The 22,730-nt window shown below is 42.6% G+C and overlaps 1 protein-coding gene across 1 annotated transcript in view; it reads left to right on the forward strand.

Moving 5' to 3' along the window:
* Positions 1 to 22,730, forward strand: part of GUCY2C (guanylate cyclase 2C) — a 715,850-nt gene that overhangs the window by 132,831 nt on the left and 560,289 nt on the right. The window contains 3 exon segments of the mRNA XM_040408779.1: positions 1,584 to 1,690; positions 6,834 to 6,901; positions 16,281 to 16,487. Coding sequence (XP_040264713.1) covers positions 1,584 to 1,690; positions 6,834 to 6,901; positions 16,281 to 16,487 — 382 coding nt within the window.

Consider the following 22,730-nt stretch of genomic DNA (forward strand, 5'->3'; position numbering starts at 1 on the left):
AATACCGACATCCCCATTGGCCACAGGTGATAAGAAGCCCAAAAACTTGAGCTTCCTGGTTTTTGACCATTTAGATGCCGTGATCTCACTTCTAGCCTTTAATTACTGCGATCGGCATTATTGCCAGTCATGGTAATTAGCGGCAGGTCTCTGCTGTTTGAAACAACAGAGACCTGCCGGCCATGACGCCCGCTGCACGTGTGAGCGGGCGCCATGTTTGCCTATCTCCTGGTAGAGAACGGTTTAAAAAGTCAGTATAAATGCACACTTAGGGCTCATGCACAAGACCGTGCTTTTGGTCCGCATCTGATCTGCATTTTTTGCGGATCAGATGCAGACCCATTCACTTCAATGGGGCCGCAAAAGATTCGGTGAGCACACCCATGTGCTGACCACATCCGTATGTCCTATTCTTTTTCATTTTATAGACAAATATAGGACAGTTCTATAGACGGCAAGACGTTCCTTTCCGCAAAATGTGGAACATGCATGGCTGGTATCCGTGTTTTGCGAATCCACAATTTGCGGACCACAAAAATTGCAATGGCTGTGTGCATGAGCCCTTACCTGGTGCCCTCCTTTTCATCTTTTTAGCTGTAGATCCCCCAATTTCCAGGCTATTTTTCTGCCAAGATGGCCATAACTATTCTCAGGCTACCTGATGCATACTGTGCATTTAGTAGCCCAAGACACAGATAGATAGACACACACACATAGACACACAGATACACAGAGGCACACACACATACACACAGACATATACACAGACACTCACACAGATAGACACACATGCATACAAACACATATAGACACACACATAGATGCACACTCACACACACCAACAAGCATAAACACACATAGATAGACACACACGCTTATTGACTTGCAGGCTGCTACTGGTGCTTCTACTATGTGGAGTCTTTTAGGGGCTTAAGAATTTTAGACAGACAGTCATGTGACATACACACATGATCATTTCCAAAGGTTAAGCCTCTCCCACATACATCTATACCTAGGAATTATTGTACATCATGGTTCTGTTGTGGTTCTTGCTGCAACCTGAGACCAGAGGCTCAATTTGCCTCATGAATGGTGTGTCCCGGTGGTACAGTGAAGAACACCATTAAATTCAGGAGGTTTTGTATGTGACTCCTATTTTCAGGTGACACAGTATAAGGTGGCATTATATTCAAGAGGTAAACGGGGTACATTATGATATTCAGAATTTTTGATATCATGTGTGGCACTATTATTTACGGGGGTTGACATTATTTTAAGGGGTCTCTGCATGTGGTGCCATTACTTTCAGGGAGTACACTCAGGGAGTGTGAAATATCATTATTTTATGGGAGTATGATATTTGTATGTTATGACAGTAGGAATAATTTGCTGCAGCATGATACAAAGCAGCACCTTGCTTACACATCCAAATGGGGAACCTATTGTTAAAAAAGTTTACTCCTACCCCTGGCTGCAGCCATTGTGTATTAGTGATAGAAACCAAATAGAATTCATACATTTGATAGTTATTCAGAAGGGTTGATAAAATTAATAACGGCACATTTTTTGGTATGTATTCACAGGAAAAAAATTATATGTTGACTACCAAGTGTATACCACAGATCTCTATATGACCCCAGGATGTCTATCCAGTGGCTGTGAAGGTGTAGAGAAACTGAAGTATCTTATGGTAAATCTTTCAAAAATATATACATATATACATATACAGTCAGGTCCATAAATATTGGGACATCAACACAATTCTAAAAATTTTGGCTCTATACACCACCACAATGCATTTGAAATGAAACGAACAACACGTGCTTTAACTGCAGACTGTCATCTTTAATTTGAGGGTATTTACATTCAAATTAGGTGAACGGTGTAGGAATTACAACAGTTTGCATATGTGACTCCCACTTGTTAAGGAACCAAAAGTAATGGGACAGAATAATCATCATAAATCAAACTTTCACTTTTTAATACTTGGTTGCAAATCCTTTGCAGTCAGTTACAGCCTGAAGTCTGGAACGCATAGACATCACCAGACGCTGGGTTTCATCCCTGGTGATGCTCTGCCAGGCCTCTACTGCAACTGTCTTCAGTTCCTGCTTGTTCTTGGGGCATTTTCCCTTCAGTTTTGTCTTCAGCAAGTGAAATGCATGCTCAATCGGGTTCAGGTCAGGTGATTGACTTGGCCATTGCATAACATTCCACTTCTTTCCCTTAAAAAACTCTTTGGTTGCTTTTGCAGTATGCTTTGGGTCATTGTCCATCTGCACTGTGAAGCGCGGTCCAATGAGTTCTGAAGCATTTGGCTGAATATAAGCAGATAACATTGCCCGAAACACTTCAGAATTCATCCTGCTGCTTTTGTCAGCAGTCACATCATCAATAAATACAAGAGAACCAGTTCCATTGGCAGCCATACATGCCCTCGCCATGACACTACCACCACCATGCTTCACTGATGAGGTGGTATGCTTAGGATCATGAGCAGTTCCTTTCCTTCTCCATACTCTTATCTTCCCATCACTCTGGTACAAGTTGATCTTGGTCTCATCTGTTCATAGGATGTTGTTCCAGAACTGTGAAGGCTTTTTTAGATGTCGTTTGGCAAACTCTAATCTGGCCTTCCTGTTTTTGAGGCTCACCAATGTTTTACATCTTGTGGTGAACCCTCTGTATTTACTCTGGTGAAGTCTTCTCTTGATTGTTGACTTTGACACACATACACCTACCTCCTGGAGAGTGTTCTTGATCTGGCCAACTGTTGTGAAGAGTGTTTTCTTCACAAGGGAAAGAATTCTTCGGTCCTCAACTACAGTTGTTTTCCGTGGTCTTCCGGGTCTTTTGGTGTTGCTGAGCTCACCGGTGCGTTCCTTCTTTTTAAGAATGTTCCAAACAGTTGTTTTGGCCACGCCTAATGATTTTGCTATCTCTCTGATGGGTTTGTTTTGTTTTTTCAGCCTAATGATAGCTTGCTTCACTGATAGTGACAGCTCTTTGGATCTCATCTTGAGAGTTGACAGCAACAGATTCCAAATGCAAATAGCACACTTGAAATGAACTCTGGACCTTTTATCTGGTCATTGTAATTGGGATAATGAGGGAATAACACACACCTGGCCATGGAACAGCTGGGAAGCAAATTGTCCCATTACTTTTGGTTCCTTAACAAGTGGGAGGCACATATGCAAACTGTTGTAATTCCTACACCGTTCACCTGATTTGGATGTAAATACCCTCAAATTAAAACTGACAGTCTGCAGGTAAAGCACATCTTGTTCATTTCATTTCAAATCCATTGTGGTGGTGTATAGAGCCAAAAATGTTACAATTGTGTTGATGTCCCAATATTTATGGACCTGACTGTATATATATATATATACACTGCTCAAAAAAATAAAGGGAACACAAAAATAACACATCATAGATCTGAATTAATTAAATATTCTTCTGAAATACTTTGTTCTTTACATAGTTGAATGTGCTGACAACAAAATCACACAAAAAAAAAATATGGAAATCAAATTTTTTAACCCATGGAGGTCTGGATTTGGAGTCACCCTCAAAATTAAAGTGGAAAAACACACTACAGGCTGATCCAACTTTGATGTAATGTCCTTAAAACAAGTCAAAATGAGGCTCAGTAGTGTGTGTGGCCTCCACGTGCCTGTATGACCTCCCTACAACGCCTGTGCATGCTCCTGATGAGGTGGCAGACGGTCTCCTGAGGGATCTCCTCCCAGACCTGGACTAAAGCATCTGCCAACTCCTGGACAGTCTGTGGTGCAACGTGACGTTGGTGGATAGAGCGAGACGTGATGTCCCAGATGTGCTCAATTGGATTCAGGTCTGGGGAACGGGCGGGCCAGTCCATAGCATCAATGCCTTCGTCTTGCAGGAACCGCTGACACACTCCAGCCACATGAGGTCTAGCATTGTCTTGCATTAGGAGGAACCCAGGGCCAACCGCACCAGCATATGGTCTCACAAGGGGTCTGAGGATCTCATCTCGGTACCTAATGGCAGTCAGGCTACCTCTGGCGAGCACATGGAGGGCTGTGCGGCCCTCCAAAGAAATGCCACCCCACACCATTACTGACCCAATGCCAAACCGGTCATGCTGGAGGATGTTGCAGGCAGCAGAACGTTCTCCACGGCGTCTTCAGACTCTGTCACGTCTGTCACGTGCTCAGTGTAAACCTGCTTTCATCTGTGAAGAGCACAGGGCGCCAGTGGCGAATTTGCCAATCTTGGTGTTTTCTGGCAAATGCCAAACGTCCTGCACGGTGTTGGGCTGTAAGCACAACCCCCACCTGTGTACGTCGGGCCCTCATATCACCCTCATGGAGTCTGTTTCTGACCGTTTGAGCAGACACATGCACATTTGTGGCCTGCTGGAGGTCATTTTGCAGGGCTCTGGCAGTGCTCCTCCTGTTCCTCCTTGCACAAAGGCGGAGGTAGCGGTCCTGCTGCTGGGTTGTTGCCCTCCTACGGCCTCCTCCACGTCTCCTGATGTACTGGCCTGTCTCCTGGTAGCGCCTCCATGCTCTGGACACTACGCTGACAGACACAGCAAACCTTCTTGCCACAGCTCGCATTGATGTGCCATCCTGGATAAGCTGCACTACCTGAGCCACTTGTGTGGGTTGTAGACTCCGTCTCATGCTACCACTAGAGTGAAAGCACCGGCAGCATTCAAAAATGACATAAAAAATCAGCCAGGAAGCATAGGAACTGAGAAGTGGTCAAGTCACCACCTGCAGAACCACTCCTTTATTGGGGGTGTCTTGCTAATTGCCTATAATTTCCACCTGTTGTCTATCCCATTTGCACAACAGCATGTGAAATTGATTGTCACTCAGTGTTGCTTCCTAAGTGGACAGTTTGATTTCACAGAAGTGTGATTGACTTGGAGTTACATTGTGTTGTTTAAGTGTTCCCTTTATTTTTTTGAGCAGTGTATATATAATTATATATATATATATACAGTTGCAAGAAAAAGTATGTGAACCCTTTTGAATGATATGGATTTCTGCACAAATTGGTCATAAAATGTGATCTGATCTTCATCTAAGTCACAACAATAGACAATCACAGTCTGTTTAAACTAATAACACACAAAGATTTAAATGTTACCATATTTTTATTGAACACACCATGTAAACATTCACAGTGCAGGTGGAAAAAGTATGTGAACCCCTAGACCAGGGCTGGCCAACCTGCGGCTCTCCAGCTGTTGTAAAACTACAATTCCCACCATGCCTGGCTGTAGGCTGATAGTTGTAGACTGTCTGGGCATGCTGGGAGTTGTAGTTTTGCAACAGTTGGAGAGCCGCAGGTTGGCCAGCCCTGCCCTAGACTAATGACATCTCCAAGAGCTAATTGGAGTGAGGTGTCAGCCAACTGGAGTCCAATCAATGAGATGAGATTGGAGGTGTTGGTTACAGCTGCCCTGCCCTATAAAAAACACACACCAGTTCTGGGTTTGCTTTTCACAAGATGCATTGCCTGATGTGAATGATGCCTTGCACAAAAGAGCTCTCAGAAGACCTACTATTAAGAATTGTTGACTTGCAAAAAGCTGGAAAGGGTTATAAAAGTATCTCGAAAAGCTTTGCTGTTCATCAGTCCACGGTAAGACAGATTGTCTATAAATGGAGAAAGTTCAGCACTGCTGCTACTCTCCCTAGGAGTGGCCATCCTGTAAAGATGACTGCAAGAGCACAACACAGACTGCTCAATGAGGTGAAGAAGAATCCTAGAGTTTGAGCTAAAGACTTACAAAAGTCTCTGGCATAGGCTAACATCCCTGTTAGCGAATCTACAATACGTAAACACTAAACAAGAATGTATTTCATGGGAGGATACCACAGAGGAAGCCACTGCTGTCCAAAAAAAACATTGCTGCACGTTTACAGTTTGCACAAGAGCACCTGGATGTTCCACAGCAGTACTGGCAAAATATTCTGTAGACAGAGGAAACCAAAGTTGAGTTGTTTGGAAGAAACACACAACACTATGTATGGAGAAAAAGAGGCACAGCACTCCAACATCAAAACCTCATCCCAACTGTGAAGTATGGTGGTGGGGGCATCATGGTTTGGGGCTGCTTTGCTGCGTCAGGCCTGGACGGATTGCTATCATCGAAGGAAAAACGAATTCCCAAGTTTATCAAGACATTTTGCAGGAGAACTTAAGGTCATCTGTCCACCAGCTGAAGCTCAACAGAAGATGGGTGTTGCAACAGGACAACGACCCAAAGCATAAAAGTAAATCAACAACAGAATGGCCTAAACAGAAGAAAATACGCCTTCTTGAGTGGCCCAGTCAGAGTCCTGACCTCAACCCGATTGAGATGCTGTGGCATGACCTCAAGAAAGCGATTCACACCAGACATCCCAAGAATATTGCTGAACTGAAACAGTTCTGTAAAGAGGAATGATCAAGAATTACTCCTGACCGTTGTGCACATCTGATCTGCAACTACAGGAAATGTTTGGTTGAAGTTATTGCTGCCAAAGGAGGTTCAACCAGTTATTAAATCCAAGGGTTCACATACTTTTTCCACCTGCACTGTGAATGTTTACATGGTGTGTTCAATAAAAATATGGTAATATTTAATTATTTGTGTGTTATTAGTTTAGGCAGACTGTGATTGTCTATCGTTGTGACTTAGATGAAGATCAGATCACATTTTATGACCAATTTGTGCAGAAATCCATTTCATTCCAAAGGGTTCACATACTTTTTCTTGCAACTGTATATAATTTCCCCTATGTAGAGTTTCAGTGACGTATAATACTGTGACTTTTTTCATTTTGCAGAAAGAGCGATATCTGGGATGTGCCATTCTTGGTCCAACTTGTACATATGCCACTTACCAGATGCTCTCGTAAGTAAATGCCATAAATTACATAACAATAGTACTGTATGCCATAAACACCTTTAGTTTTACCAACAGCACATGCTGCCTTTTTAAAGGGGTTTTCCGAGAGTTTGTTACTGATGACCTATAGGCCATCAGTATTTGATCTGATCAGCGGAGGGTTCCAGCTGTTTAAAAAGGCAGCTGAGCTCAAAGTAGTGCCGTAGCCTTCTCTCTGCTCACCAAGCCTAGAGCCGTACATTGTATAGCGGCTGTGCTTGGTATCGCAGCTCAGCTCCATTCACAGGGGCTAAGCTGCACCTAGGCCATGTGACTGATGAACACGATATCACTAGCCTAGGCAAAACTGGAGAAAGCTGCGTCGCTACTGTGAGTGCCGCTGCCTTCTCAAACAGCTGATCAGCGGGGGTCTGGGGGTGTTGGACCCCCACCAATCAGACACTGATGACCTATCCAGAGGATAGTTCCTCAGTTAACAAACTCTCGCAAAACCTCTATAAAACCACAGTATGTGCTATTGATCATGTTATGCCATGGTTTTCTGTGGTTTCCAATTAGCTTCACTGGGAAAAACTGTAGCAATAAAAAAATGATTCTGGAGTATTTTCTTATATCTCGTGTCATTCCGTTCCCCTGTTATTTATATTAAATATGTATTAATAAATTGGCAACTGGAAGTTACCATTCCCCTTGTCATTGTCACAGTGTCATTCTGTCCAGGGGCACACCACCAACTAGTAACACCCAGTTTTGAAGCAGTAAAGTATATGCTTAATTCTGAAGGAATACTTAAAGGGGTTGGCCACGTTCCAGTTACCATTGACCAATGTGTTTGTGAGATGATTATATGGCACTTACTAATATAGCCTTGGCTGATATTCTGCACCATTTTTATATTTCATAAGGTATGCCCCCTTGTTTGCCAAGTCTTTTGTGCTGTCCTAGGTCTTGTCCATAAAATGGCTGCTGATGGAGGTTTATGTGACCAGGCAAATCACTTCCATGTGATGTCTCCTCCATTCAAATACACTGTACCTGCCATGTTGGGAGTTTAGTATAGTGCAGTGTGTCTGAATGGAGGAGACTGAGTGATGTGACACTTTAAAAGAGGCCATCTTATGAACAGGACCTTTATGGGGATGGCACACAATATTTGCCTAACAAGGGGACGTGACTTATGAAGTATATACAAATGGCCCAGAATATCAAAGAACGGTTGCACAGTATAATAGTGCCATTTAGTCATCTTACATACTCATTGATCACAAGTAACCAGAGAGTGACCAACTCCTTTAAGTAAGCACATACATACTTGGTTACTCTTGAGAACTTAAATCAGCGATATAACATGAATATGTGCATGGCACATTTAGTTTACTATGGGTCCCACCCATTCTGTAGGTCCCAACACCTCCAACGAATGCCTCTGGGTCACAAGTCATATATACACTGCTCAAAAAAATATAGGGAACACAAAAATAAAACATCCTAGATCTGAATTGATTAAATATTCTTCTGAAATACTTTGTTCTTTACATAGTTGAATGTGCTGACAACAAAATCACACAAAAATAAAAAAATGGAAATCAAATTTTTTAACCCATGGAGGTCTGGATTTGGAGTCACACTCAAAATTAAAGTGGAAAAACACACTACAGGCTGATCCAACTTTGATGTAATGTCCTTAAAACAAGTCAAAATGAGGCTCAGTAGTGTGTGTGGCCTCCACGTGCCTGTATGACCTCCCTACAACACCTGTGCATGCTCCTGATGAGGTGGCGGACAGTCTCCTGAGGGATCTCCTCCCAGACCTGGACTAAAGCATCTGCCAACTCCTGGACAGTCTGTGGTGCAACGTGACGTTGGTGGATAGAGCGAGACATGATGTCCCAGATGTGCTCAATTGGATTCAGGTCTGGGGAACGGGCGGGCCAGTCCATAGCATCAATGCCTTCGTCTTGCAGGAACTGCTGACAGACTCCAGCCACATGAGGTCTAGCATTGTCTTGCATTAGGAGGAACCCAGGGCCAACCGCACCAGCATGTGGTCTCACAAGGGGTCTGAGGATCTCATCTCGGTACCTAATGGCAGTCAGGCTACCTCTGGCGAGCACATGGAGGGCTGTGCGGCCCTCCAAAGAAATGCCACCCCACACCATTACTGACCCAATGCCAAACCAGTCATGCTGGAGGATGTTGCAGGCAGCAGAACGTTCTCCACGGCGTCTCCAGACTCTGTCACGTCTGTCACATGTGCTCAGTGTGAACCTGCTTTCATCTGTGAAGAGCACAGGGCGCCAGTGGCGAATTTGCCAATCTTGGTGTTCTTTGGCAAATGCCAAACGTCCTGCACGGTGTTGGGCTGTAAGCACAACCCCCACCTGTGGACGTCGGGCCCTCATATCACCCTCATGGAGTCTGTTTCTGACCGTTTGAGCAGACACATGCACATTTGTGGCCTACTGGAGGTCATTTTGCAGGGCTCTGGCAGTGCTCCTCCTTTTCCTCCTTGCACAAAAGCGGAGGTAGCGGTCCTGCTGCTGGGTTGTTGCCCTCCTATGGCCTCCTCCACGTCTACTGATGTACTGGCCTGTCTCCTGGTAGCGCCTCCATGCTCTGGACACTACGCTGACAGACACAGCAAACCTTCTTGCCACAGCTCGCATTGATGTGCCATCCTGGATAAGCTGCACTACCTGAGCCACTTGTGTGGGTTGTAGACTCCGTCTCATGCTACCACTAGAGTGAAAGCACTGCCAGCATTCAAAAGTGACCAAAACATCAGCCAGGAAGCATAGGAACTGAGAAGTGGTTTGTGGTTACCACCTGCAGAACCACTCCTTTATTGGGGGTGTCTTGCTAATTGCCTATAATTTCCACCTGTTGTCTATCCCATTTTCTCAACAGCATGTGAAATTGATTGTCACTCAGTGTTGCTTCCTAAGTGGACAATTTGATTTCACAGAAGTGTGATTGACTTGGAGTTACATTGTGTTGTTTAAGTGTTCCCTTTATTTTTTTGAGCAGAGTATAACCCTTTCAACAAACACCAGAATAAGTACATAGACCACCCACAGACTGTTAAATGAATACTGAGCTTAGAACAAACCTCAATACAAATTCAGGCCAGACCCCAAATTGAAGGCAGATCCAAGATCAATTCAGACCACAAAATAAATAGACTCCAAACCCCAAACTGTTTTCACACAACTGTCATTTACCTGATCTCATTGATGTACAGTAGTCCTCTTCATTCCAAGACACTGCTGCACGTAATGTGATTACATTAGGGTCAAATAAGGAAATGCTCATCATTCTCTGGGTCGGTCAGAAGACAGGATGCAGCGCCTGAGAAACCTTCATGCTCGTCCAGGAAGTCTCCCCTTTTTTCGTAAGTCTCCCTGAAATTCCAGGAGACTTAGCAAGTATGAATACCACCTCTTTGTTCACCTACACGTAGCATCTCTTCTCATGTGCCTTGCTTATCTAATTAATAGGTTAATGAGTTAAAGTAGCCCTAGTTCTATGATCACACGCCCTATAAATGTAGATATAGAAGGTCCTTTTTCGAACAGAAATGCGCCTAAATTAGGCGAATTTCTGGCGTGGATTATGGTGCAAAGCTCCTTTGCACAGCATTTTTCGACTACTCCCGGCTCATGCCAGGTCTAAAAAAGTGGGATTGGCGTGGGTGGGGAAGGGGACAGGCCGGCTCTATCTTATGGTGGGCTACACTTTTCCCATAACCCTAGACCTGATAACAGGCATGGTAGAAGAGTAAGCATACTACTTTCTAAAGTGTATGTTTCAAGAGTTCCCTCTCTCACACTCCCTTCTTTTGAGGTTCACACTATCAGACTCTTCTGCTCACTCCCCCTTTGAGTGTCTGTCGTCTGTATCCCCCAGGCTCCCCCCACCAGTTCCTATATCACTTCATTGCCTGGCTTTCCTGCTGCCTATCATCTGAATTACAGACTCTTATTATGGGTGATTTTAACATTCCCATTTACGATCCTGTCTCCCCATCAGCCTCTATCTTTTTTTCTATAACTTCCTCTCTTGGACTTTCACAACTCACTTCCTCCTCCATGCACAAAGATGGCAATACACTTTATCTAGTCTTTTTTCTGCCTCTGCTCAATCTCTGACTTTGTCAACTCACCCTTTCGGCTTTCTGACCACAATCTTATTTCCTTTACTATAAAGAACTCTAACTCTTCTTGTGACATTCCTACCTTTCACACATACAGCAACTTACACACCATTAAAGGGGTATTGTCATCTTAACAATCATATCTCACTTTGTCCCTTATGTAAAGTTGATGAAATCTGCAAATACCTTCTTTTTTGCACCATTTTCCTTATTTTCCTCATTTGTGCCCTGGCTAGTTTATAATTGGTTTCCATGGGATATGGCCACCTTTGCCATCTTGCAATGATGGCTGGGCTTGAGCATTAGTGATAAACCTGGCTAGATTCTCAGGTGTGTGCCTGATATGATCATGCGCAGTAGCTCCGCCACCTCTCTGCATCTACTTCAGTAGGACGGCTCTCGGACGTGTTCAGCAGCAGTTTTTAAGCTCTGCTTGGCAGTTAGGTAAAATAAATAAGAACAGTAGAGCCCTTGTCAGGGCTGTCAGTGTGCTTTGATGTTATCACACTGTTATCTGTATGTATGGAGCAGCGGAGGAGCTCTCTGCACTGCATTTCTACTTCAGTGCTCACCAGGCAGCTGACATACTAGTGATATATGTACAGCTGCTGGGTTATGTACCTGGACGTGATCAAGCAGTGTTAGGCAGCAGGCAAAGGATGAGCTGGGGAGAATGAGAGCTCAGAAAGTATAGTGTTATATGGATGTGAAAGATCCCCTGTGGTTCAGAAGTGTAAGGTATGAGTACTGTCTATATACTATATACAGTCAGGTCCATAAATATTGGGACATCGACACAATTCTAAAATTTTTGGCTCTATACACTACCACAATGGATTTGAAATGAAACAAACAAGAGATGCTTTAACTGCAGACTGTCAACTTTAATTTGAGGGTATTTACATCCAAATCAGGTGAACGGTGTAGGAATTACAACAGTTTGCATATGTGCCTCCCACTTATTTAGGGATCAAAAGTAATGGGACAGAATAATAATCATAAATCAAACTTTCACTTTTTAATACTTGTTTGCAAATCCTTTGCAGTCAATTACAACCTGAAGTCTGGAACGCATAGACATCACCAGACACTGGGTTTCTTCCCTGGTGATGCTCTGCCAGGCCTCTACTGCAACTGTCTTCAGTTCCTGCTTGTTCTTGAGGCATTTTCCCTTCAGTTTTGTCTTCAGCAAGTGAAATGCATGCTCAATCGGATTCAGGTCAGGTGATTGACTTGGCCAATGCATAACATTCCACTTCTTTCCCTTAAACTCTTTGGTTGCTTTTGCAGTATGCTTTGGGTCATTGTCCATCTGCACTGTGAAGCGCCGTCCAATGAGTTCTGAAGCATTTGGCTGAATATGAGAAGATAATATTTCCCGAAACACTTCAGAATTCATCCTGCTGCTTTTGTCAGCAGTCATATCATCAATAAATACAAGAGAACCAGTTCCATTGGCAGCCATACATGCCCATGCCATGACACTACCACCACCATGCTTCACTGATCAGGTGTTATGCTTAGGATCATGAGCAGTTCCTTTCCTTCTCCATACTCTTATCTTCCCATCACTCTGATACAAGTTGATCTTAGTCTCATCTGTCCATAGGATGTTGTTCCAGAACTGTGAAGGCTTTTTTAGATGTCGTTTGGCAAACTCTAATCTGGCCTTCTTGTTTTTGAGGCTCACCAATGGTTTACATCTTGTGGTGAACCCTCTGTATTCACTCTGGTGAAGTCTTCTCTTAATTGTTGACTTTGACACACATACACCTACCTCCTGGAGAGTGTTCTTGATCTGGCCAACTGTTGTGAAGGGTGTTTTCTTCACCAGGGAAAGAATTCTTCGGTCATCCACCACAGTTGTTTTCTGTGGTCTTCCGGGTCTTTTGGTGTTGCTGAGCTCACCGGTGCGTTCCTTCTTTTTAAGAATGTTCCAAACAGTTGTTTTGGCCACGCCTAATGTTTTTGCTATCTCTCTGATGGGTTTGTTTTGTTTTTTTCAGCCTAATGATGGCTTGCTTCACTGATAGTGACAGCTCTTTGGATCTCATCTTGAGAGTTGACAGCAACAGATTCCAAATGCAAATAGCACACTTGAAATGAACTCTGGACCTTTTATCTGGTCATTGTAATTGGGATAATGAGGTAATAACACACCCGGCCATGGAACAGCTGAGAAACCAATTGTCCCATTACTTTTGGTCCCTCAACAAATGGGAGGCGCATATGCAAACTGTTGTAATTCCTACACCGTCTGCAGTTAAAGCACATCTTGTTCGTTTCACTTCAAATCCATTGTGGTGGTGGTGTATAGAGCCAAAAATATTAGAATTGTGTCGATGTCCCAATATTTATGGACCTGACTGTATATTCAGCACATCACGTAGTTTCTCCCTATACACTTTACTGTATGGCAGCATCGGGAACACACATCCAGAGCTCTGCAAATCATCATGTTATAACATTGCTTCGCTCACATAACAAGCAGAGCAGGGGAAGCAGAAGCAGAAAGGCAGTTGAAGATAATGCTAAAGTGGGTAATGGGAATACACCTTTAACTCCCAGCAACTTATTGACACTCTACAATCAATCTCTTCCCTCTCTTGTCTGGATTAATCTGCCAATCATTATCACCATACCCTCCAAACCACCCTGGATGAAGCAGCTCCAATTATAATCTGACCTTTCCGACATAGAATGCGGCAGCACTGGCACAAACCTGAAACACCTTTTCTCCAGTGGAGCTCTAGGTGTGCCAAATGCTTATATAGAAAATCACGAATACCTGCAGATTTCCTCTGTTATAAATGTATTCTTAAAACCTACAACACGACCCTCCACATTGTCAAGCAGAACTATTTCACCTGTCTCATCTGCTCACCCTCAAATAACACAAAACGACTCTTTGATACATTTCACGCCCTTCTAAGCCCTATAGTGCATGTGCCCATCACTGATCTCTATGCTGAAGACCTGGCCACTTATTTGAGAAATGATGTGACAGAAAAAAATCTCCCAGTCCCCAACCAGCTTCAATCCTCCTACCTCCCACACTTCCTCATATTCTCTCTCCCCTTTTGACCCTATAATGGAATAAGAAGTGTTTAGGCTTCTCTCTTCTCGACCCACGACCTACAGTAGTGATCCCATTCCCTCACACCTCCTTTAGTTCCTCTCCCTGGCTGTAAGTACTCACCTAACTACTATATTTAACCTCTCTCGCTTCTGGTATCTTTATGTCCTCTTGCAAACATTCTATTATAATCCCACTTCTAAAAAAAGCATCTTAACCCAACCTGTGTTGCTAGCTACTGACCAGTTTCTAACCTCCTCTTTATCTCTAAACTCCTGGTACATCTTGTCTACTCTAGGTTAATAAGCTATCTTTCTGCAAACTCTCTTCTTGACCCCTTACAATCTGGCTGTTGCCCCCCCCCCCCCCCCCACTGTACATTAACTGCCCTTACTATAGTGTCCTTCCAACAGCAAAAAAAGAATGACAACTATTCTTTACTGATTCTTCTGGATCTCTCTGCATTATTTGATATGGTAGACCACAAACTCCTCCTCACCATGCTCCACTCAGTTGGCCTGAAGAACACTGCTCTCTCCTGGTTCTCCCTATCTCTCTGGATGCTCCTTTAGTTTACTATTCACTGGAACTACATCTTTTAGTACCATCTCTATGCTGATGACACCCAACTTTACACTTCATCCCCTGACATCACCCCTGCTTTACAAAATAACACCAGTGATTGTCTGTCAGCTGTCTCTAACATCATGTCCTCTCTGTATCTAAAACTGAACCTCTCAAAACGGAACTTCTTGTCTTTCCCCATCTACTAACCCACCTAAATTTGATATTTCAATTTTGGTCTGTGGTAATATAATAACTCCCGTGCAGCACGCCCACTGTCTTAGGGTCATGCTTGCCTCAGATCTTTCCTTTGTTCTCCATATTCAATCCCTTGCACACCCATCTGCACCTCAAGAACATCTCCAGAATCCATCCTTTTCTCATGATGGAAGCAGCCAAAACTCTTGTTGCATTGATTCATTCTCGTCTTAAACACTGTAACTCATTACTAGTTGGTCTTCCCATCACTAAACTGTCCCCGTTCAGTCTGTCCTAAATGCAACAGCCAGGCTCTTCTATCTGTCCACCCACTATACTAATGCTACTAGCCTGTTTCAGTCACTTCACTGGTTGCCCATTCAACACAGAACACAGTTCAAACTTCTCATCTCCGCCCACAAAGCTCTCCATAGTGCTGCACCTCCATACATCTCCTCCTTAATTTCTGTATACCACTCTACTCGTGCTCTCCTTTCAGCCAACGATCTAAGATTAACATCCTCCATAATTACTTCCGTCTTCAAGACTTTTCTTGCGCTTCACCTGCTCTCTGGAATGCACTTCCCTGGACAATTAGGTTAATTCCCGACTTCCTTAGCTTCAAGCATGCCTTAAAAACACTTCTTTTCAGGCAGGCTTATCATGTTCGGTAAACTGACTCTTCCCCTAGTAACTCCCGTTCCCTAACCCTTATTCTGAACTGAACACCTTCTTCTGACAATAATCGCCACACCCAATGTAATAGCTCATAAAGCTTGGCCTGCACAACTCTATTTGGTACGTAGGTGGCTGGACTTCTTTGTCACACAACCAACCTTTTGTGTCACCTCCATTCTATCATAGATTATAAACTATATAAGCAGAACTTTCACTCCTGGTGTTTTATTTTTTACCTTGTGATATCTTTTGATTTGTACATGAACCCTCTGAATTTTAAAGCGCTGCGGAATATGGCGGCACTATATAAAAAAGTTTATTATTATCAAAATGTATTTTAGCTTTACCAAACATCTCCAGGAAGATGAGTACAGCCAGGAAAGTTGTTACATTCTCAGTCTATCTGGGCCTGTTATTTCTGTTAGTGTTGTCCATTAAACAATGCATTATTAACCTCTATACCATGCTATTTGGTTCTGGGCTGTTAAAAGAGGTGGCTGTTAACGTGGGTGGTGGTGGTGGGGGGGGGGGGTTACTTGACATTTGGGACACAAATTCTTCTAAGCAATCAATTCATATTTGTCTTTGATGCATTCAGCATTCTATACATCACTTGCTTTGCAATGTAGTGGTCAGATAGAACATATGTATTCATATGTAATCATTATGTATTTTTAGATTCAGATTCAGATTTCTGTGATGTGTTCCCTTAACAGGTTGAAAAAGGAGTTTGCTGTCCCAGTAATTTCAGCTGGAAGCTTTGGTTTGTCTTGTGACTACAAACAATTTCTCACCCGCATTTTAATCCCAGCTAGGAAGATAACGTACTTTTTTTATGAGTTTTGGAAATTTGATGGGTACAAGCCAGTGTGGAATTCTGTTTACATCTATAAAAGGGATGGTCACAAAGAATCCTGCTACTGGTAAGCAAAAACAGTGTACAGTTATATTTATCAGTGAGAAGATGTTATTTCATACGCATATGTACAAATTTACAGTAAAATTTCGTCTCTGTCTCAGTACTGCTCTCCTCACATAATCTAATACAAATTATTGTGATTAGAGAATGTGGGCCATTTATCAATAATGGCGTAATTTGAGACAAACAAATGCTAACATTACAAATCAAAAGTGGTGATTTGTTTCACCTTATATATCAGAAGGCGCATGGCTCTTTAAAAACTTGACTTTTTAAAATATAAACTTGATTATCCACCTATTTCTCTCGATTTGCTGAATTTTAATGCCAATAGCACTAAAATGTGATTTTTTTTAAAGCAGAAATGCACCATTTCAGCCAACCTTGAGAGACCACACTTGCGACTTTTGTAACATATTTGTGACATTTGAAGCATATTTGCGACATTTCCAGTGGTAAATTGCGACTTTTTTTATTGTTTTGTTTTTGCTGAATGTCAATTTTAGAGATGAGCAAATTTCTTAAAAGTTTGATTTGGCTGATTCGCCGAATTTTACAGAAGCAGATTTTTTGTAATTAGCGGGTGCAATGATAGGGAGCTGCGATAGTGCCACCCCCGTCATTGTACACCTCAGATGCTGTGTTCATACATGGTCGCGGCATCTGAGTGTAAAATTAACAATAAAATAAAAAATGAAATCAAACTTACCGCCTCCATTTGTTCGCGATGGGCCGGCCTCCACCATCTTGCTTGAAGATCTTGGCCGAAATCCTGTGCGGTGCGAGATTATGTCATCATGCCGGCTGGCACCGCACAGGATTTCGGCCGAGATCTTCAAGCAAGATGGAGGCTGGCGGCCCGTCACCAGCAAATGGAGGAGGTAAGTTTGAATGTTTTAGTTTTTTATACTATTTCAGGTAGAATCGATTCGCTGACACAAAGCACTGAATTTATCCTGAAATTCAGATTGAATTCCACTTCGTGGGATTCGATTCGCTCATCTCTAGTCAATTTACCTAATTTATTTTTATTGTTTTAATACTTACTTATTCCCATGACAAGCTGGTTTTTCTTTTCATAAATGCAACTTTTTGGCAAAAAGTCGCATCTTTATGCCATAAATGTGACTTTTTACACAAAACAGTACCACATATGCTGGCTTAATTGTACGCAACAGTTGCTACTACTACCACCAATACTAACAATGCAGTTATACAATGTATTTCACAAAATGGGAACGTAAAGGCTATGTACACCTTTGGAGACATTTTTTTTTTCATTTTTCCATTGTGCCCATTTTGAATTTTTTAAATTGGTCTTTATTAAAAAATGTTAGCACCTTTCTTTGTACAGCTTTGAGATTCTCTAGTAGCAGGATTTGTGTTTTACTCTGTTACGTCAGGCAGCTCAGCTGACGGCTCTTTATCTCTGACCTAATAAACGCACATTATAGCTCAATTCCTGTTTTACTGAAAAGAATGTGGCTTAAAGGGGTATTCCGGTTGGTAAAAGTTATCTCCTAAAGTACTGCTGGAACCCCCACCAACCACGAAAATGGCAGCCCCATACCCTGCAGCTCCTGAAATTAGATACTTGGAAAAGTTAACTAAACCTGCACCAAATTTATCACAGCTTAGGCTGGAAAATAAATGTGGTGCAGGAATAGACACTTTTCTGAACTCTATACCAACTACTGGTTGAATTATATCGAGAAATAATTTTACGCCAGAATTGTGGCACAATTTTGGAGCAAAATGTTGCATATAAGCCATGCCTCATTTCTTGTGACAGTCTGCAACCTTTTTGAACAAGTTGGAAAAAAGTGAAAAATATGTAATTTTGACAAAAACTGCCAAAATTGGACCAAATTGCTCCATTTCATAGACATATTTTAGGTGCAGACTAGAGAACAAATTTCTTGTTATTAATTTTGGGTCTGATTCCAACAAATTCGAGTCCAAAAATTTAATTCAGGTCCAGATTGATTCTTCTTAAATCAAAAGTGTTTCATTTGGCCTGAAATTTGGTGTATGACACTCTGAGGCCTCCTATTACTAATATTTTTTCTCTCACTTTTAAGCTCTGTAATGCAAAGACAGCAATAATAAATAATGTCAGAGTGACACTGACATAAATAGCTGTGGGTAAACACATGGTTGATGGTGTTAACAAACAGTCTTCATTTGCTATGCTTTTTAAATTAAACACTGTTCCATAAATTGTGCCTAATTGGGGGCAGATACCTGGCAGTGTTTATACACACACACAGTAATCTAAAAAAAATAAAAAGCAGTGGCTTGTTCTGAACAAGTGCCCACAAATTCTCCTTTTTTTGGGATCAGCAGGAAAGCAGTGTGGAAACTCACAGACGAGTCAGGGGATGTGCTCCCTTTTAGAGGTAGTAATAGTGGCACCAGGTAGAGTAGCAGCTGCAGTATTGCTCCGTGCGGTATGGAACACATTGAACAGGCAGACAGCAGCAGTTGTATCATTGGGCCAGAAATCAATAGTTATTGTCAGCAATGGCAGATCTACAGTATTCATTGTCATTAGCCAGAGATGTGTAGAAATCTTCATAGAACCATGTGCCTGATTCTTTTTGACAAATGAATGACACACTGGAGGAAGGACAAGACAGTATAACAATAGCAAAGTGGGCCAGTTCCAGCCATTGTTTCAGTCTGCCTCTCCAGAAGTTCCTGGGGTTAGGGAACATGGTATACGCTGGAGAAAAGGCACATCATTTGAAAAAGAGACAATTTTAAACTTTTTTCAACAAAAAAATTGATAGCTGGTCAGAAGTACGAATATCATACAGAAAAATTATATTTTGGTGAAGGTGCGGAACTTCACAACATTTACAAAACAAGACAATTTTATGAACAGCTGGCCAGAAGTATTAAATACCACACAAAAGGATTACATTTATGTGAATGTGTGAAACTGTACAACATTTATAAAATGAGGCAATTTTATGAACAGCCAGAAGAACTAATGCAATACAGCAGTATTAAATTTGGGTGACGACAGGGAGCTGTAAGACATTTGGAAACGAGAAAATTTTAACAGACAGCTAGCTAGAAGTACTACTGCCACAGAAAATACAATTTGGTTGAAGAAGCAGAACCACATGAAATTTGGAAAGCAAGAGAATTTTTATGGACAGTTGGCCAGAAGTAGTAATTCCATAGAGCAAAATTACATTTGAGTGAAGGCAAAGAACTGCAAGACAATTACCACAACTAAGTGATAAGGCAGCAACTGCACCACCAGCAAATTGGCCAGGTGGGATTTCACCTTGCCCACAGGCTAATTACTGGTTACAAATATTTTTCTCAAAGCCTCATATTTTAGTAACACAGTAACATAGTTAGAAAAAGACATCTGTCCATCCAGATGGCATCCTGCAAGTTGATCCAGGGAGGGGAAAAAAACTGTGAGGTAGAAGCCAATTTTCCTCACTTTAGGAAAAAAAAGACTCAAAGGATGTCCCCTTATTACAGTCAAAGTCCCGGTAAATAAATAGATGATGAGAGAGATCTCTGTACTGACCCATGATATATTCATACACAGTTATTAGATCTCTCCTCGGTCATTTTTTTCTAAAGTGAATAACCCTAATATTGATAATCTTTCTGGGTACTGTATTCTACCCGTTCCAGTTATTACTTTAGTTTCCCTAATTTGAACCCTCTCCAGCTATGCTATGTCTGCCTTGTTCACAGGAGCCCAGAGCTGTACACAGTACTCCATGTGTGGTCTGACTAGTGATTTGTAAAGTGGTAGGACTATGTTCCCATCACGGGCATCTATGCCCCTTTTGATGCAACCAATAATCTTATTGGCCTTGGCAGCAGCTGCCTGACAATGGTTTCTACAGCTTAGTTTGATGTTCACCTAAATTCATAAGTCCTTTTCCATGTCAGTGTTACCCAGTGTTTTACCACTTAGTATGTACGGGTAACTTGCATTATACCTTCCTATGTGCATAACTTTACATTTGTCATTGTTAAAACTCGTCTGCCACTTATCTGCCCAAGCCACCAATCTATCCAGATCCATCTGTAGCAGTATATTGTCCTCTTTCATGTTAACTACTTTACACAGTTTAGTGTCATCTGCAAAAATGTATATTTTACTGTGCAAGCCTTCAACAAGATCATTAATAAATATACTGAAGAGTATACAGCCCAATACTGACCCCTGTGGTACCGCACTAGTGACAGTGACTCAATCTGAGTATGTACTGTTAATAATCACCCTCTGTTTTCTATCACTGAGCCAGTTACCCACATACAGATATTTTCTCCCAGTCCAAGCATTCTCATTTTATATATTAACCTTTTATATTGTACTATATCAAAAACTTTGGAGAAGTCAAGAAATATGACATCCATTGATTCAATTCAAGCCAAAAATTATAAGGAACCGGCACTCCAGAACACCCTTTGTTACACATAAAGGAGGGCATCATACACACCCTTGAAAAATTATGATTGATGGCCTGCTGGTAACCCTCAAAAACATTTGGAGCAAGGGCCTGCTGATCTGACCATCTAAAACATTAGGGGCGAGGGCCTGCTGCTGCATTGGTGACTCTAGATAACCTCTGGGCGATTGCAGGTCCCAGTGACGGCAACGATCCATTTGGATGTCTGCCCTATCAACTTTCGATGTTCTTTTCTGCGCCTAACATGGTGATCACGGGTAACGGGGAATCAAGTTTCGATGCCGGAGAGGGAGCCTGAGAAAGGGCTACCACATTCAAGGGAGGTCAATGGCTGAAATCGGATTGGCTGTTGTTGCTTTCCCCCCTTTTTTCCTAATTGTGAACTAGTGATGAGCGGCAGGGGCAAAGAGGGTGGGACAAGTTATTAAAGCACAAGCGTCCAAATAAGGCAGCAGGCGCGCGGCAATTACCCACTCCCGACTCGGGGAGGTAGTGATGATAAATAACAATACAGCACTCTTAAAAGGCCCTGTTATTGGAATGAGCACACTTTCCGTTAATGAGGATCTATTGGAGGGCAAGTCTGGTGCCAGCAGCCAACTTGCTCCCGGCCTCCACAACGTTTACCCAGTGTCCCATCATGGTGAAGATTGTGTTGACCAGACTCTTGGCTACTGAGACTGGACTTGTAGGTGAGGGCCTGCTGCCGCTTTGTTGACTCTAGATAACTTCTAGGCAATCGCACGTCCCCGTGACGGCGATGATCCATTTGGATGTCTGCCCTATCAACTTTGGAGCAATTTTTCAACAAGGACCTTCTGGTATAGCACTGTTTTTCTTGTCCTCTCCACCAGAGGAATGAGAGATGAGAAGTTCTCTTTGTAGCGGAGGTCGAGAAGGGTGAACAACCAGTAATCCATGTTGTCTAAAATCTGTATAACGCGTGGGTCGTGGGAAAGGCAGCCTAACATGAAGTCAGCCATGTGTGCCAGAGTACCAACAGGCAAGACTTTGCTGTCATTATCAGAAGGTGAGCTCACCCTGTAAAAGATAGTAGGTGAGGGCCTGCAGGGGAGCTGACCCTGTAAAACATTATATGCGAGGGCCTGCAGGGGAGCTGACCCTGTAAAACATTATATGCAAGGGCCTGCAGTTGAGCTAACCCTGTAAAACATTATATGCGAGGGCCTGCAGGTGAGCTGACTCTGTAAAACATTATATGCGAGGGACTGCAGGTGAGCTGACCCTGTAAAACATTATATGCGAGGGCCTGCAGTTGAGCTGACCCTGTAAAACATTATATGTGAGGGCCTGTAGGTGAGCTGACCCTGTAAAACATTATATGCGAGGGCCTGCAGTTGAGCTAACCCTGTAAAACATTATATGCGAGGGCCTTCAGGTGAGCTGACCCTGTAAAACATTATATGCGAGGGCCTGCAGTTGAGCTGACCCTGTAAAACATTATATGCGAGGGCCTGCAGGTGAGCTGACCCTGTAAAAAATTATATGCAAGGGCCTGCAGGTGAGCTGACCCTGTAAAACATTATATGTGAGGGCCTGCAGGTGAGCTAACCCTGTAAAATATTATATGTGAGGGCCTGCAGGTGAGCTGACCCTGTAAAACATTATAAGTGAGGGCCTGCAGGTGAGCTGACCCTGTAAAACATTATATGCGAGGGCCTGCAGGTTAGCTGATTCTGTAAAAATGATATGCAAGGGCATTATATGCGACGAATAAGCATGTTGATAGGATGGAAGAGGAGGAGGATGAGAAAAGGAAGATTTAACCATATACC

Source organism: Bufo bufo, chromosome 9, assembly GCF_905171765.1.
Source record: "Bufo bufo chromosome 9, aBufBuf1.1, whole genome shotgun sequence".
NCBI lineage: Eukaryota > Metazoa > Chordata > Amphibia > Anura > Bufonidae > Bufo > Bufo bufo.